Genomic DNA, 18554 nt, shown 5'->3' with positions numbered 1-18554 from the left:
GTCTGACCACCTCTTCTTCAAGTGTCGGTTCACCATGAGACTATGGGGCATGATGAAGGCTTGGCTCAACCTCAGACAACATTGACGCTTCTGTTGGATAGGTGAGCGTTCCATGAAGGATTGGTAGATCAATATGTCTGAGACAAATACGACAAACAGGAAGGCGGTGGCGTCCCTCACCGTGCTTACTTGCTGGACAATTTAGTGTGAGAGAAATGCTAGGGTGTTCTGTGGCAAATCCACACTAGCAACCATTATTCTATCCAACATAAAAAACAACGCTAAACTTTAGTTATCGCCATAGTTTAAAAAACCGACCGGACCGGCGGTCGAACCGGAAAAAACGGGAACCGGCGGCCTCAACGGTTTTTAAGCTAATAAGACCTTTCTGCAATCAGACCAGAGAAAACCGATCAAACCGGATGGTTTTTTGGAAAACCGATGAAAAACCGGATGAACCGAGAAAATATTTTAATAGAAATTTGGAGAAGTGAAATTTGATCCCAGGTCATGTGAGCAGTACTAGGGACCTGCCCCCGGCCCAATAACCAACTCAGCTATGCTATTTTGTTATCAACTACATGAAAATAATTTTATTTGACCATTGTTTCACACTATAGTAGCACATATGTTACTCAATATATATTATTTTATTGCTTAAAGAACCGACAATCGAACCGGTGAACCGGCGGTCCGACCGGTAAAAACCTGAACCGACAACCTTTCCGTTTCGATTTCTGGTTCGTTTTTTAAACTATGGTTATCGCCAGCACAAAGCACTTGGGAAACATCATGTCCAGAGAGTAAAGGCTTTGTACACGAACTTCACTAACCTCTTTGACGAATTACAAGCTTGCGCGGTGGACAGTCGGCAACAAGCTAGTTATTAAGATTACTTTCCTGTGGCGTCCTTCTGATGCTATCTATAAATTATGTGGATTTTTTAGTTGTTGAAGCCGCTTAGCGGTGGCCCGGAGCACGGCGCCATTAATGCTCTCACTTCATGATTCAGGGCCTTGGCTCCTCGCTTGGTGGCGCAACTCCCCCGCCACCGACGGAGCCTGACTAGCTTCGTGGCTCCTTCCTTTGCCTTGTTTTCTACCCTCTTTGTTAAGATCGGATTCTGTACTCTGGTCTTGTGTGTGCGCGCTGGCACCTTGTTGGAGCTTCGATGTGCTTGTGGTCGTTTAGTTTATACATAGAGTGGGGCATATAGGTTTTTAAAATAATATTCTTTCGCTTTTGTAAAGCAACTCTAAGCTCATTCTTAATTAATTGATGGGCCAAATTTTTTGCCTTCTGTTTTGAAAAAAAAAATTTACCCTTTCTGCAGCTGGCTGTAGACCGAACGCTGGTTTGTGCTACAAAAGATGAACATTTGGTGCCCGGTTGGAGTGTCATACTCATCATACATCAGAGCTGAGCATATACAAATTTCGTACAAGACAGTATGAGCGGAGCCCGAGGAGCCAAGCACGGCTTGCCTCGTTCCCATCCTTTGTAAAACAGCGGCCGTTGTGCATGTAAAAATAGAGGCCAACAAAGGGGGTCAGCGCCAGGACGCAGACGGAGGGTAAGGCTGCCTTGTTCCCTTCTTGTTGCGTGATCTGGGGCCCTACCCGGCTGGCTCCGTGTGACCTGATTGCAAACCCAAAGACAGGAAAGAATATATGTAAAGTTGTAGTAATAAACTGTAAGAAGAAGTTGAAAACTGTGTAAAGCACAATAAGGTCAGGTTGAGAAAACCATCTAGGCATCTACTGTGATCATACGCCCTTGGGTACCAGTATCAGCGCATGAAAACAGAGCAGATATATATGCTATGCTAATTCAGCCCAAAGTCCAAACCATGTTGTCCAGATGAAGCTAACCCGGCAAGTGATGATGGATATGGATGTTTCTAGAATACATAGTGCAACCCATCTTGGGAGAGGCTCAGAAAATAAAACAGATACTGAGTGCGACAATTTTTTTGTTATGTTCAACTTAGTTTTGAAAGAAATTTATTCAGAGAAAATTCTAGCATAAATTACGCATACCCCCGGTGAAGACAGCTTCTGTTTTAAGATATCCATCAGGGCCCACGGACAGCTTCTCATGAGGTGCTTGAATCCATCGGTTTCCTTGACGACGTCGAGCACATCCTGCGACGACACAAATGCGAGGCAAGCACTTTTCAGTCGCACGCGATCATGCTGCTCCGCTAAAGTTAGGGTGGTCGCGACTGTTTGCTCGTTTATGTTTTGGCATAGCTTCCCTCCGCAAATCGTCACCAGTCTGTCCAGTCCATATCGATCTCCAACAGCCAACAAACGCCACAATATCCCGTTTTTCTGAAGATCGCTACCATGTGGGAGTGTATTAGTGTACATGAAATGAAGAAGTGCCTCGAAGATGTCGAACGTCATGTCATGAACATTGACGGGATTTGTAGGGTCCTTCTTTGTCATCGGGTCCAAAAGCTCTGCCTTGAAGGCCGGCGATCGTGCCGCCAGAATGTGTCGATGAGCACGTAACAATTTGTCACCCACGACGAACGCTACATCCACGACGTCCTCTGTTAGAAATAACCCACGTCACAATGATGATCAGCACGTGTGCGCGTGTTGGTCGAGTCCGGACGCTGGTGCCGCACCGTGCCCATGGTGAATGAGCCCTGCGTGCGTGCGGCCGGAGCCAAGCAGCAGCGTGTGGCCGAGAGCAGCGGCTGGGTCATGCATGGGTGAGTTAGAGGGTGTTTGTTTTCAGGGACTTATGGGTTTAGGGACTTAAAAAAGTCCTTATAAGTCCCATCCAAACCAAACAGGAGTGACTTATTGAGACTTATTGGGGTGATTACGGACTTATCAAATAAGCTCCTCAGGGAGGAGCTTATTGGGACTTATCTGGACCCGCACCGCTCGATCCCCTCCTCGCCTCGCGTACCGCATCGCCCCACGCCGCTCGTTCGCCTCGTACCGCATCGCCCCCTCGGTTCCCCTCGTCGCCTCGCTCGCGTCGCACCAATCGCTGCTGCCGCCGCCGGCAGCTTCAATAGCCGCCGCCATGGCCGACGAGGAAGACGAGATCCCCTTCTTCTCTCAATTCCCCTCGTCTCAGGAGGCACCTGAAGGCTCATCCGCCGGTGGAAATCTCGGGAGGGGAATGAGTTTCTTGGATCTCAACAACAACACGGACGTCTTCCCGGAGTTGGGCTTGTACCAGCAACTTCTCTTTGACCAGTCGGCCGGTCATGGCCTTCCTCCGGTTGGACGTGGACGTGGTCGTACCAGCAACTTCTCAATTCCCCTCTGTAATTGGTTTGTATGAAAAATGATTGTCAACTTATAAGTCCCTGTAAACAAACAGGCAGGGACTCGGAACTTATAAGTCGATGTAAACAAACAGGCAGGGACTTATGACTTATAAGTTGAGACTTAAAAAAGTCCTGAGACTTATGAAACAAACAGCCCATTAGTTGGCGTCCTCATGGAGTGATTCAAGGAGTTAGTTCTAGGTGGTTAGTGCCAACGTGGTGGCCGGGTCATGCGGTAGTGGCCGCTGTGGTGCATGCGTGCGTGAGTTAGGTGTGTGTGGCCACTGGCCTGTGTGCGTGGGTGTGCTATATAAAGTGTACTCGGCTGCGAGGCCAAGGGTGAGGAGCTAGGAGAGATGTAGTCTCTGGTAGTCTTTCGTGTGGGAGTGGCTGCGGTATGTGCCGAGTCAGAATTCGTGCTCAATAAGAAATTAGGTTGTTCGTGCGGTCGAGGCGCCGTTCGTGCGGCGGGACGTATGTGCGCCGGAAATATCTGTGTCCCTTTCCTTCCACCTACGTCTGAGCGAGTGTGAGAGAGAGGTAGTTCTAGGGCTGCGCCAACATCCTTGTCCTTCAACATCTTTCCAAAATCTTCGTGTAGATTTGACGGTGGGGTTGGGATGGCGAAGGTGTGAACCTCTCCGGTGCGATGCTTCCTCATGACAGTCAAAACACACCTACTCGTCACACAGTCGTTGTTGCGGGATACCAACCGTTGCAGCTTGGACTTCGCAAATCGTCACTAGCCTCTCCAGTCCATATCGATCTCCGACAACAAACAAATGCCACAATACCCTGTTTTTTTCAAAATCGCTACCATATGGGAGTGTATCGGCGTACATGAAATGAAGAAGTGCCTCAAAGATGCCGGACGTCATGTCATGAACGTTGACGGGTTTTGTAGGGTCCTCCTTTGTCATCAGGTCCAAAAGCTTTGCCCTGAAGGCCGACGACCGTGCCGCCATAACGTGACTATGAGCACGGAATGATTTGTCACCTACGATGAAGGTGACATTTGCGCCGTCCTCGTCCTTCAACATCCTTCCAAAATCTTTGTGCAGATTTGACGGCGGGGTTGGGATGGTGAAGGCGCACACCTCTTGGGTGCGATTATAATAGTCCATAAAGCCATGTTCTACAAGCAAATTGATAAGCAACTAACTAGACCATCACTCCAGTCGACTCGGTCTGCTGCTGGGCACATCATTTATGCAACACTGGTTTTCAAGACGGTTAGATCACACCTGATGGTGAAGCAGCCGTCGTCCTGCAACTTGCACTTCTCAGTAATCAGTGGATCTTCCCAACCAAGAAAAATCCCAATACCATCCTTGAACAGAATAGCTCGTGTTGCCGCCACAGGCTCCATGCCTTTGTACACCTTGCCATCGTTCCCCAGAAAACTAAGCATGAACTTCACCTTCACGCCCGGTTGCTCCACCCTTCTTTTGAGAGACAGTTGGGCGAACGCGTGGCCAACATACGTGTCAGGATAGAAATCGATGCACCAGTTATAGCCACCGACGCTGAACGTCTTCGAGCTTACATGGTTGAGGGCGCCGATTCCGTCGAGCTGCGAGTAGTTTGTCACCTTGAAATTGTGTGCACCGGTGGCGGCCTCCGTCAGGCACGTCGACCACCCCTCTCCCGAGAAAGAGATGATGTTTCCCATGGCAAAGTCGGCGGACGACAAGGGCAACAGGTGAGCGGGTCTCGTTTACGTATGTATACGTATATAGAAAGCTTGAAAGAAACCTTGCACTCCCATATATGTAAACTATTTTCTCAAGGAGAACCGATTAATATACTACTAGGATACCAAGTTTTTTTTTGAGGCAACCTCGCAAAGCTTTATTACGTCGTCACAATGTTTTCAGGGACGAAAGGAATGCCTACTCGCTGGCCTAACCAAACATGGCGGCCAACGTTAAGAGTTAAAGCATGCTTTGCTAAGTTATGAGCATCGAAATTTGAGCTCCTAGACTGATGAACTATATTACATGAAATGAAAGAGGATGCCTACAACTCAATTTCTCTAACCACCGGTCCGTATGCCGCAGTACTTCTCCTGCCAATCTCACTAGCGACAACCTTGCAATCTGTAGCAACATGTGCCTTTGTGATGCTTAGATCAGCTGCTAGATCAAGGCCTTCCCGTACTGCCATTGCTTCTAACGTCGTGGGATCTTTGATATGTTTGAATATGATCGCTCACGCTCCCAGGAAATTGCCGACGTGGTCTCTGCATATAGCCGACACAGCTCCAAACCGGCTGCGATTGCCCACAGCTGCATCCACGTCCACCTTCGCAAAACCATCAGGAGGAGCAATCCAAGCTGGGTGACGAACGGATCCACCTCCTGTCCCTGCTCTCGTTGTGGATATTACCTGGAAATCAGATATATATACGAGCCTATGAAATCATGCGTCGCCTGGGGTGGTTTAAAAAGGCCTTCATACAATGCTTTCCTCCTTGCTCCCCACACGGCCCAAAGTGAAACTGAAAACCTGACAAAATCTTCAGATTTCAGAGCTCTCATCATTGCAAATAACCACATCTTTGGGCGCTCTTGTTGTTGAGAGCTCAGCTCGTCCACGATGACCTCAGAGGAAAGTGCCCAAGTGCAGCGTGCCATGTGACAATTCAGCAGCGCATGTCTCCAGGAGTCCGGCACCCCACACAGCCTGCACGCCCTGTTGTCGCCATATTCCTCCTGTGTAACACATCACTCGATGGTATTGAGCGTCGAGCAAGTCGCCACAAAAAAACCTTGATTTTGCTTGGTACATCTACCTTTCAGATGGCTCTCCATTCACTGCTGTCCCCCTCGCTTGAAGATGGTTCCTCTCACTCTTCCAGCCAGCCCTCTCTATCATATTTGGTCCGAACCAACATGCGGTAGGCCGACCCGACAGAAAAGTTTCCACGAGATTCTTCGCCCCAAGACCAGAAGTCAGCTATCCTTCTTGTACAGAGAGGAATCTTCAAAATTGCTTCCGCATCAAATGTAGTGAAAACTGTTCGGATCAAGTCCTCTCTCCAAGAAGCCGTGGTTGTGTCAATGAGATCGGCAACCATCAGTGGTGGGGCTGCAACCAATGAAGCAATCGGTCTCTTGTAACTATCTCGTGGGATCCAGTTATGGTCCCATATCCTTGTAGAGGCTCCATCACCAACTCTTCTGACCACACCCGCGAGCTAGGAGAATCGTCTCGCGAGCTAGGTACGTACGTACGTGCTGCCTTCGGGCTTCCGGTATCACGTGTACACCTAGTTAGGGCTTCGGCCGGGGTGCAAAACAGTGAAGTCTGGGCGATCTTAGGCTATCAAACAAGTAAGCTCTATTTGACACGAATAAGAGGACGGGCTTTAGAGTTGGCTCGCATTTAACTGTAATGGCGTTGAGTGGATTTCGGGCCAATAAAAAATAGCATGTTCACTTTCGAAAAATGACTTGACCTACTCATGCTCAAGTTAAAAGGTTATAATTTATGTAAACGGAATAGGCTGTGTGTTCTAGGCATATACAAGCTTGATACAATAAAATTATGGAAATGATAGTTGAATCAATATATTGCAATTCGCAAAAGAAAAACATCAATATATTGCAAATCATAGGTCTTATATGTTCTGCTATACATAAATTATGCTATGTCGACCAAAATCAAGCGAGCTAACATTGGTGCAAACTCGGGTTCATTTTCAGTTGAGCTGCAAATTATATAGACTCATGCTCTACAAATTTATTTTGGAGTAAATCTCCGGTGTAGCTAGAAGATGAGTCGCTGTGAGTGGCTTCGACTCGAGCTCTTTTGGCATCCCTACCACCACTAGCGACGGTGATGTTGTTTATGATGTCCCCTACAACTGAAGGGCAGCTGGATATGAGATGCTTGAATCCATCGGTCTGCTGGATGTCACTGAGCACACCATGAGAGGACAGGAATCCAAGGCATGCATGCTTGAGTTGCACGCACTCGTGCTGCTCCGCTAAGGCAAGTGTGGTGGCAACTGTGTGCACGTCATGCTCTCGCATAGCATTTGTTCACACATTGCCGTGAGCCTATCCAGGCCATACCGATCCGCGGCAACGAACAAGTGTTGCAATGGCGCATTCTTGTCTACACCACTGTCATGTGGGAAGGTATCCGTGTAGATGAAGTGGAGGAGTGCCTGGAAGATGGTGGGCTCCATGTCGTCGACCTTGATGTGTCGAGTAGCGTTCTCCTCCATTCCGCTAAAGAGCTCCGCCTTGAACACTAGTGATCGTGCAGCCAACATGCATCTATGAGCGTGGAACAATTGGCCGCCCATGTCACCTCCGTGCCTTCCCCGCCCTCCAGCATGTCTACCAGGTGGTCGCGGAGGTCCGACCGGGGGATGACGACGAAGCTTCGGTCCTCCGTGTGTTGCGTGATGACGGTCAAGACGCACCTGATTGTGAAGCAGTCATCGACGATATGCTTCTTAGAGAAGAACCTACTATAGCCATAATAACAACCCGTCGACGCAAAGATATGTCTTAAGGCGCTTCTTCGTATGGTTGCATTCCGGTCCCTATCCAATAAACTCAAAGTGTACTTGGCTCTTACGCCCGGCCATGGTTCTCCTCGACATAGACACAAGAAGGCCGAGGTGTAGAAAGCATCCTCCTCTGTATGTCCGTTAGGGTAGAACCTGATACACCAGTCGTAACCACCGGCGGTGAACCTTCTCGAGCAAATGTAGTCGCCGGGATGAAAGCCGTCGAGCAGCGAGTAACTAGTGATCTCGAAGTTGTGCGCCACGGTGACGGTGTTCGCCAGGGATCTCGACGACGACGACGTCTCCACTGGGTGCTCATCGTAGTTAGCCGGCGAGGCCGAGCTGCTAGACATGTCGAATCAAGGGAACCCGCGGTGACAAATTAAAGGTGGAGAATCAAGGGCGACGCCTCACGATCGATCGAACTCAGGGTCGTCGTTGGCGTCGGATGTGTGAGATTTGGACATTGCGTGCACGCCTTGCCGTCTTTATATGGATACACACGTCGGTTGTATTGTACCCAAACTGATATAAGGAATCCGATAGCTGCTGGGATACCGATCGAACAGGAACCCGAAACAGAGCGCTTTTCTATACGTCGTCCTTTTGTTTTCTTCCTGCCTTCCGGCCGGCCGGTGCCGCGTGCACGGATGCCGCTTCTCTTCAAACGCACGTGCACGCATGCAACGTCGTGACCGCCGGGACTAGCTACCTCGACTCGGACGCACCTGGTTGACTGCGTCTCCTCCTGGCGCTAGCTAAGATGTTCCAAAAACGGTCGTGCCGCGTTCCAAAAAACAGAACGTATTGTGTTCAACAACAAAAAAAGAAACAGAACGTATTGGGGGAGAATCGTTTGATTTAAACTTATGTAAGTTTTTATTTATGTTAGTCTTCTTAGGTGTAGGATTATTTGTGAAATTATTATTTGTAGATCAGATCTTGTAGCTATTTGGGCCAGAAGTGTGGGGTGGGGCTGTGCGAAATATACTTTGGCAGCCAAGTTCTTTTCAAATACACAAATAACTTAATAGCCAAATCGCAAACACCATGCGGAATACGCAGAAACAAGAAAAAAAGAAAGCAGGAATAGTATAGCAATATATACCACAGAGGAGTAATGCAGTGGCATCCCAAAATTCACGGCCATGACCCCTTTTCATCATTGTCTCTAGGCTGTCTTATTTGCTGAGACACATATAGTTCGTTATTTCATATAAAGGAAAACATCAGTCCATCGGAGATGAACTCAACGAGCAATGAAACTAACACAAAATTAAGAAACAAATTGCTTAATTTGTTGCGTAAACACCGAGCGGCTCCGTGGTCTCCACATAGGTGAACGCCTCATAACTTCTGTAGGAGCTGTCTTCACACAGCGCCATGTTTGCAATGAGTGTCCCCTTATCCCAATGGCCAACACGCACCGCCTCATTGCTCGTTGGTGTCCGGCCTAAAGACGGCATGTGCTTATATAATACAAGAGTCGTTCATATGTTAGGACGTACTTGCCATACACAAAGTGCCGCCGTGGGATATCTTGCTTGAAGTTGTACCGGTGGCTCCACCGTTGTCCTTTCTCCAAAACCCATACGTTAGGCCAGGCCACAAATCCCAGCCTTCCATGCACCTCCGACAGGCGGTAGTGATCACGTCGGACTGGCAACGGTATGGTGGTGGAGACGACACGCTCACGCTCGTCGTTGAGGTCAAACGACATGATCTTTGCTGCGCCACCCCCGGTGACCCTAACCCAGTATGTCGTACCATCGACGCTTACGATACCAGCGGCAAGCATGGTAATCGAGTCGCCGGGCTCGACTGGCACCTCCCGCCACTCGGCCTCCCCCAGCGTGAGCACATGAACGGCGTTGAACGCACATATCTGGTCGTAGCTGTCGGAAATATGAGCAATTTATCGAATGATTTTATTAACAGAAATACTAGATAAAACATGAGTAGTGTAGAAGTGATAAAACAAGCCATGCGATTTGACAAAGAGAAGGTAAACAACATCTTCATATATTAACCGTAACTAAACATATCTTGAGCACACAGTATAGCAAGTTGCATATATGAAATAGAGTCTAACATATCCAGGGCAAACACTAGAACAAGGAACTGTAGCAGAACCTCTAATGGAAAGAGGACGAACACGTACGGGGCAGCAGCAGCAGAAGCACTGGACTTGGTCGATGTCCTCGTCAGCCATGTCGTCGAGGAGGTCGTGGACGTCGGGGAAAAAGTCGTCGTCGGGGAAGTAGTCGTCCAAGTCCGGGGCGTCCGTGATGAAGAAGCCAGTAGTCGCGCTGAGCGCTCCCCAAAAACCTTATCACCCTTCCCCCGTACAGGACTCAAAAGGTGTGGTCTCGGAGGCCTACTGTCCCGACCTGCGGTGCACGCCGCAAGCGGGGATGAGGAAGAACGTAGCAGTAGCGCAGTGCTCAGCAACTTGTGGCGAGAGGAGGAAGAGATTCTGGTGCGTCTTACTGAGAGGAGCGACCTCCCTTTTATAGGCGCAAGAGAAGGAGGCGAGAGGGCAGCGCCGGGAGCTGAAGGGACCGAGGGAGATGAAACGAACAGACAGCAGCCGAAGGGTGCAGCGTTCGCATTTAATCTCCACTACAGCAAAACTTTCCATCTCCCGAGTGACCTTTCGTATACCCGTAGTGCGTGGCAAAAATTTAGACATCGGCTCGGCTCATTCCCGTAACCTGCGGCGCGTCGTGACAAGGCGTGGCGTGGCGAGGCGGGCGGCGGAGGAGGAGCACGCGTGGATGTCCCTCTTGTTCTCATGCTCATACAAGTGGGGAAGGAGCCTCCCTTATAAAGAGGTCCAGCTCCCTCTAAACTAGCAAGGTGGGACTAAACTTTAATTCCACCTCTTGCCTTGCATGAATGGGCTGCGTGGGCCTCTAGGATTTATTAGGAATTTCTGAAACTGCTATCGGGCTAGGCCCAAATAGACAAAAATTCCAGCAATCCCCCACCAGATCCCAGAGGCACACAAAATTTGCCTTTGGTTCCAAAACACTGTTTTATATACCGGTGCTGCAGTGGAGACTGTTAAGTTGAACTTCCACCTAGAACTCTATGCTACACTAGTAAGCAACTTGAACAGTGGACTGGGCCTTGAACTGCAAGTTTTCTGCGAATCTAGCTTCACATAAAGCCTTGACCGATACGTGGCTACCGTGGGTCTTCCCCGCGGGTGGAGCTTATGCGTCATACTCCGTGACCTTTCATGAGTTTACTAGAGAGAACTCTACTCTCATAGATTGCGACGTTTAACAATCAGACTCATATAGGTGCGTTCTTCAAAAGATGTTCTGCAGGACAACCTCTCTGCTTCAAAGAGCCACTTAGAACACATTAAGATATACATCAACCTACCATGCAGATTAGGAGAGTATTGCATCTTCATGGAGTGGTATTGTGAATAGTAAGGATACTCTCCTCTCAGTTGACCAACAGCTTGTCTTCCACATCTAATTCACGGGATCTCCGATCACAAAGAATAGGTTACCACTGTGAACAACTCATATTGTGGGTCTCATACCTATCTCCCTCGATGCATTATCTATCACATTACGTGATAGACCCTGAGTAAAAGGATCTGCCAGATTTTTAGACGTTTGGATATAATCCAATGCAATAACTCTGGAGTTTTTCATTTTCCTGACAGACTTTAACCTTCTCTGAACGTGTCTTGATGAATTCATGTTATCCTTTGAGTTTCTCACTTTCATGATCACAGTTTGATTGTCGCAGTTCATAAGGACACCCGGTACAGGTTTCTCAACAACCGGCAAGTCATTCAAGAGCCGACGAAGCCAATCTGCTTCGACCGTAGCTGTATCTAGTGATGTGAGTTCTGCTTCCATTGTTGACCTCGTTAAGATGGTCTGCTTGCAAGACTTCCAAGAAACAGCGCCACCTCCATGAGTGAATACATAACCGCTCGTGGCCTTTATCTCATCAGCATCTGAGATCCAGTTTGCGTCACTATACCCTTCAAGCACCTTTGGATGCCCAGTGTAGTGAATTCCATAATTCGCAGTGCCTTTCAAATAACGCAAAACTCTCTCTAGAGCTTTCCAATGCACATCTCCTGGTTTTGAAACAAACCGACTCAGTTTGCTAACAGCAAAAGAGATGTCAGGTCTTGTAGCACTTGCTAAGTACATAAGTGAGCCAATAATCTGAGAATACTTCAACTGATCTCTAGCAATTCTTCGATTCTTTCGAAGTAGCACGCTAGCATCATATGGAGTTGGAGAGGGCTTGCAGTCACTATAGCCAAAGCGACTCAAGATCTTTTCCACATAGTGAGATTGAAGCAATGTAATCCCACCATCATCATCTCTCAACAACTTGATGTTCAGAATGACATCAGCCACTCCTAAATCCTTCATCTCGAAACAGCGACATAGGAAATCCTTGACCTCCTTAATAACATTCGGATTTGTTCCGAAAATCAGTATGTCATCAACATTCAAGCAAAGCATAACTCCCTCGCCCCCACCATGGCGATAGTACACACATTTGTTAGCTTCGTTCACAACAAAGCCTGCAGTAGTTAAAGTTCTTTCGAATTTCTCATGCCATTGTTTGGGTGCTTGCTTGAGTCCATACAAAGACTTCAGCAACTTGCGCACTTTCCCTTCCTGACCATCTACTACAAACCCATCTGGTTGTTCCATGTAAATTTCCTCATCCAACTCTCCATTTAGAAAAGCAGTCTTAACATCCATTTGATGAACGAGAAGACCATGTGAGGCAGCTAGTGAAAGTAGAACTCGAATAGTGGTCAGTCGAGCCACAGGTGAGTAAGTATCAAAGAAGTCTTCACCTTCCTTTTGGGTATAACCCTTTGCCATGAGCCGAGCCTTGTACTTTTCAATAGTACCATCAGGCCTAAGCTTCTTCTTGAACACCCATTTGCATCCTATAGGTTTGCACCCATAAGGACGATCAGTTATCTCCCAAGTTTGATTCGCCAAGATGGAATCCATCTCGCTACGAACCGCTTCCTTCCAGTAGTCAGCATCTTCAGATGCATAGGCCTCTGAAATAGAACTGGGAGTGTCATCTATGAGATACACAAGAAAATCATCACCAAAAGACTTGGCAGTCCTCTGTCTCTTGCTCCTAGTAGGAACTTCATTGTTCTCCTCCACAAGACTTTCAAAGTGTTCCATCAAAATGGAAGGTTCAGTAATTGTAACTGGTTCCTGATTCGATGAACTAGGCATCTCCTGATTAGATGAGGTAGCCATATCCTTCATGGGAAAGATATCTTCAAAGAAAGTCGCATCATTCGACTCCACGATCGTACCGACATGCATGTCAGGTACCTCAGATTTTACAACCAAGAATCTATAGCCAATGCTATGAAAAGCATATCCCAGGAAAACACAATCCACAGTCTTTGGTCCAAGTTTCCGCTTCTTTGGAATTGGAACATTGACTTTCGCCAAACAACCCCATGTTCGCAGATAAGAGAGTTTTAACCTTTTCTTCTCCCATTCCTCGAATGGAGTTATCTCTTTGTTCTTTGTGGGAACTCGGTTTAGGACATGACAAGCAGTCAATATCGCCTCCCCCCACCATGCCTTAGAGAGACCCGATGTGTCTAACGTGGCGTTAACCAAATCAGTTAGAGTACGGTTCTTTCTTTCGGCCACCCCATTTGACTGAGGTGAGTAGGGAGGCGTCCTTTCATGGATTATACCATGTTCCGCACAAAAAGCATCAAATTCATTGGAAAAATACTCTCCACCACGGTCGGACCTAAGCCTCTTGATTTTTCGATCAAGTTGGTTTTCCACTTCAGCTTTATAGATCTTGAAAAAGTTCAAAGCCTCATCCTTAGATTTCAGAAGATACACACGGCAGTATCTAGTGGAGTCATCAATTAACATCATGAAATATTTCTTTCCACCTTTTGTCAAAACACCATTCATTTCACATAGATCTGAATGTATAAGTTCTAGTGGTGCAAGATTTCTCGTCTCCGCAGTCACGTGAGGCTTACGAGGTTGCTTAGCCTGCACACACACACTTGACACTTAGATCCCTTGATAGTGGTGAAACTAGGGATTAAGTTCAACTTCACTAGTCGCGACATGCAACCAAAGTTAACATGACAAAGACGTGAATGCCATACATTTGATTCACTATTGTTGCAAATATGATTAACAACTTTATTGCAAACGTCTGATAAGGATAAACGAAACAGGCCTCCTGACTCATAGCCTTTACCAACAAAAGTTCCATACTTGGATATTACAAATTTATTCGACTCAAAGACAAGCTTATAGCCATCTCTACACAGAAGAGATCCGCTAACAAGATTTTTATTAACGGAGGGGACATAATGCACGTTCTTCAGCCGCACGATCTTCCCCGAAGTAAACTTCAGATCGACCGTGGCAACACCACGAACAGAAGCACTTGAACCGTTGCCCATCAGCACGGTTGAAGTCCCTGCGGTCTGATAAGACGAAAACATGGAAATATCACCGCATACATGCACATTAGCACCCGTGTCAATCAACCAGTTAGGAGAATGACATACTGAAAGAATAGTGGGAAATATACCATACCTAGCATCCTTCATGTCAGTGTCTCCAATGACAACATTAGCGATCTTGCCGCCTTTCCCAGGATGACGCTTGTCATAGCGATTAGGGCAACTAGGAGCCCAATGATCAGGATCTCCACACACATGACAAGCACCTTTCTTCTTGCCATTCTTCTTCTTGAAGTTCGTGTGTTGCACAGCCTTGTTCTTCCCATCAAACTTTGCTTTACCATCAAACTTGCCCTTGTTCTTGAACTTGTGGGGCTGGAAGTTCTGCTTCTGTACCATATTGGCACTAGATCCTCCCTCAATACCTCGAGCACGTGTGTCCTTTGCTCTCGCCTTTTCTTCCAGATCAAGAGTACCAATGAGATCTAGAACGGAAAACTCCTGTCTCTTATGTTTCAGTAAGGTAGCAAAGTTCCTCCATGAAGGAGGAAGCTTAGTGATAATACCCCCGGCAACAAACTTGTCCGGTAGCATGCAATTGAAGTGCTCAAGTTCTCTAGCAAATGACTGTATCTCATGAGCCTGCTCAACCACGGAGCGCTCTTCAGTCATCCTGTAATCACAGAATTGCTCCATGATGTACAGCTCAGTGCCGGCATCCGAGACCCCAAACTTGGCCTCGAGTGCGTCCCACATATCTTTTCCATTATCAATTGACGCATAAGCATCAACTATGTTCTCTCCAAGAACACTCAAGAGCGCAGCCTTAAACAAGGTATCCATTTTCTGAAAAGCTTGTGCCTGTTGGGCATCTTGCTCTCCTTCAGGTTTGCCAAGAGTGGCGTCATAGCAACTCATGGTTTGAAACCATAAGACTGCTCTCATGTGCCACCTCTTATAGTGGATACCCTCAAACATAGGAGGTCTCATGGAAGCAGCAAAACCACTTGGGGTAAATTGCCTATAATAAGGTTTTTGGATTGTTGGAAATATGAGCAATTTATCGAGTGATTTTATTAACAGAAATACTAGATAAAACATGAGTAGTGTAGCAGTGATAAAACAAGCCATGCGATTTGACAAAGAGAAGGTAAACAACATCTTCATATATGAACCGTAACTAAACATATCTTGAGCAGACAGTATAGCAAGTTGCATATATGAAATAGAGTCTAACATATCCAGGGCAAACACTAGAACAAGGAACTATAGCAGAACCTCTAATGGAAAGAGGACGAACACGTACGGGGCAGCAGCAGCAAAAGCGCTGGACTTGGGGTCGATGTCCTCGCCAGCCATGTCGTCGAGGAGGTCGTGGACGTCGGGGAAAAAGTCATCGTCGAGGAAGTAGTCGTCCAAGTCCGGGGCGTCCGTGATGAAGAAGCCAGTGGTCGCGCTGAGCGCTCCCCAAAAACCTTATCACCCTTCCCCCGTACAGGACTCAAAAGGTGCAGTCTCGGAGGCCTACTGTCCTGACCTGCGGTGCAAGCCGCAAGCCGGGATGAGGAAGAACGTAGCAGTAGCGCAGTGCTCAGCAACTTGTGGCGAGAGGAGGAAGAGATTCTGGTGCGTCTTGCTGAGAGGAGCGACCTCCCTTTTATAGGCGCAAGAGAAGGAGGCGAGAGGGCAGCGCCGGGAGCTGAAGGGACCGAGGGAGATGAAACGAACAGACAGCAGCCGAAGGGTGCAGCGTTCGCATTTAATCTCCACTACAGCAAAACTCTCCATCTCTCGAGTGACCTTTCGTATACCCGTAGTGCGTGGCAAAAATTTAGACATCGGCTCGGCTCATTCCCGCAACCCGCGGCGCATCGTGACGAAGCGTGGCGTGGCGAGGCGGGCGGCGGAGGAGGAGCGCGCGTGGATGTCCCTCTTGTTCTCATGATCATACAAGTGGGGAAGGAGCCTCCCTTATAAAGAGGTCAAGCTCCCTCTAAACTAGCAAGGTGGGACTAAACTTTAGTTCCACCTCTTGCCTTGCACGAATGGGCTGCGTGGGCCTCTAGGATTTATTAGGAATTTCTGAAACTGCTATTGGGCTAGGCCCAAATAGACGAAAATTCCAGCAATCCCCCACCAGATCCTAGAGGCACACAAAATTTGCCTTTGGTTCCAAAACACTGTTTTATATACCGGTGCTGCAGTGGAGACTGTTAAGTTGAACTTCCACCTAGAACTCTATGCTACACTAGTAAGCAACTTGAACAGTGGACTGGGCCTTGAACTGCAAGTTTTCTGCGAATCTAGCTTCACATAAAGCCTTGACCGATACGTGGCTACCGTGGGTCTTCCCCGCGGGTGGAGCTTGTGCATCATACTCCGTGAGCTTTCATGAGTTTACTAGAGAGAACCCTACTCTCATAGATTGCGACGTTTAACAATCAGACTCATATAGGTGCATTCTTCAAAAGATGTTCTGCAGGACAACATCTCTGCTTCAAAGAGCCACTTAGAACACATTAAGATATACATCAACCTGCCATGAAGATTAGGAGGGTATTGCATCTTCATGGAGTGGTATTGTGAATAGTAAGGATACTCTCCTCTCAGTTGACCAACAGTTTGTCTTCCACATCTAATTCACGGGATCTCCGATCACAAAGAATAGGTTACCACTGTGAACAACTCATATTCTGGGTCTCATACCCATCTCCCTCGATGCATTATCTATCACATTACGTGATAGACCCTTAGTAAAAGGATCTGCCAGATTTTTAGACGTTTGGATATAATCCAATGCAATAACTCCGGAGTTTTTCATTTTCCTGACAGACTTTAACCTTCTCTGAACGTGTCTTGATGACTTCATGTTATCCTTTGAGCTGCTCACTTTCGTGATCACAGTTTGATTGTCGCAGTTCATAAGGACACCCGGTACAGGTTTCTCAACAACCGGCAAGTCATTCAATAGCCGACGAAGCCAATCTGCTTCGATTGTAGCTGTATCTAGTGATGTGAGTTCTGCTTCCATTATTGACCTCGTTAAGATGGTCTGCTTGCAAGACTTCCAAGAAATAGCGCCACCTCCATGAGTGAATACATACCCGCTCGTGGCCTTTATCTCATCAGCATCTGAGATCCAGTTTGAGTCACTATACCCTTCAAGCACCTTTGGATGCCCATTGTAGTGAATTCCATAATTCGCAGTGCCTTTCAAATAACGCAAAATTCTCTCTAGAGCTTTCAAATGCACATCTCCTAGTTTTGAAACAAACCGACTCAGTTTGCTAACAGCAAAAGAGATGTCAGGTCTTGTAGCACTTGCTAAGTACATAAGCGAACCAATAATCTGAGAATACTTCAACTGATCTCTAGCAATTCTTCGATTCTTTCGAAGTAGCACGCTAGCATCATATGGTGTTGGAGAGGGCTTGCAGTCACTATAGCCAAAGCGACTCAAGATCTTTTCCACATAGTGAGATTGAAGCAATGTAATCCCACCATCATCATATCTCAACAACTTGATGTTCAGAATGACATCAGCAACTCCTAAATCCTTCATCTCAAAACAGCAAGATAGGAAATCCTTGACCTCCTTAATAACATTCAGATTTGTTCCGAAAATCAGTATGTCATCAACATACAAGCAAAGCATAACTCCCTCGCCCCCACCATGGCGATAGTACACACATTTGTCAGCTTCGTTCACAACAAAGCCTGCAGTAGTTAAAGTTCTTTCGAATTTCTCATGCCATTGTTTGGGTGCTTGCTTGAGTCCATACAAAGACTTCAGCAACTTGCACACTTTCCCTTCCTGACCATCTACTACAAACCCATCTGGTTGTTCCATGTAAATTTCCTCATCCAACTCTCCATTTAGAAAAGCAGTCTTAACATCCATTTGATGAACGAGAAGACCATGTGAGGCAGCTAGTGAAAGTAGAACTCGAATAGTGGTCAGTCGAGCCACAGGTGAGTAAGTATCAAAGAAGTCTTCACCTTCCTTTAGGGTATAACCCTTTGCCACGAGCCGAGCCTTGTACTTTTCAATAGTACCATCAGGCCTAAGCTTCTTCTTGAATACCCATTTGCATCCTATAGGTTTGCACCCATAAGGACGATCAGTTATCTCCCAAGTTTGATTTGCCAAGATGGAATCCATCTCGCTACGAACCGCTTCCTTCCAGTAGTCAGCATCTTCAGATGCATAGGCCTCTGAAATAGAACTGGGAGTGTCATCTATGAGATACACAAGAAAA

General features: G+C 47.1%; 1 protein-coding gene and 1 pseudogene across 1 annotated transcript; both read right to left on the bottom strand.

The window, feature by feature from the left end:
* Window positions 1-2003: 2003 nt before the first annotated feature.
* Window positions 2004-4967, bottom strand: LOC123039415 (BTB/POZ and MATH domain-containing protein 2-like). Its single transcript, XM_044462601.1, has 4 exons — window positions 4514-4967; window positions 4090-4430; window positions 3858-4022; window positions 2004-2555 (listed from the first exon to the last, which is right to left on the bottom strand). Exons 1-4 carry the CDS (start codon window positions 4965-4967, stop codon window positions 2004-2006), a joined length of 1512 nt encoding a protein of 503 aa, XP_044318536.1.
* Window positions 4968-7014: 2047 nt separating this feature from the next.
* Window positions 7015-8173, bottom strand: LOC123039414 (BTB/POZ and MATH domain-containing protein 3-like; annotated as a pseudogene).
* Between the last annotated feature and the right edge of the window lie 10381 nt (window positions 8174-18554).

Source organism: Triticum aestivum, chromosome 2B (assembly GCF_018294505.1).
Source record: "Triticum aestivum cultivar Chinese Spring chromosome 2B, IWGSC CS RefSeq v2.1, whole genome shotgun sequence".
In the NCBI taxonomy this organism is placed as follows: domain Eukaryota; kingdom Viridiplantae; phylum Streptophyta; class Magnoliopsida; order Poales; family Poaceae; genus Triticum; species Triticum aestivum.
The sequence above is the reverse complement of the archived record's forward strand: the minus strand, read 5'-3'. Positions and strand labels throughout refer to the sequence as shown.

Bases quoted from the DNA above. Each gene is read 5' to 3' on its own strand.
- LOC123039415 (XM_044462601.1), bottom strand. From the start codon at position 4,967: ATGGGAAACATCATCTCTTTCTCGGGAGAGGGGTGGTCGACGTGCCTG. The intron at 4,431-4,513 runs GTGTTGCATAAA...ATTTGCTTGTAG, and splicing joins TCTAACCGTCTTGAAAACCA to AACATGGCTTTATGGACTAT. The intron at 4,023-4,089 runs GTATTGTGGCAT...CGATTTGCGAAG, and splicing joins GCGATTTTGAAAAAAACAGG to TCCAAGCTGCAACGGTTGGT.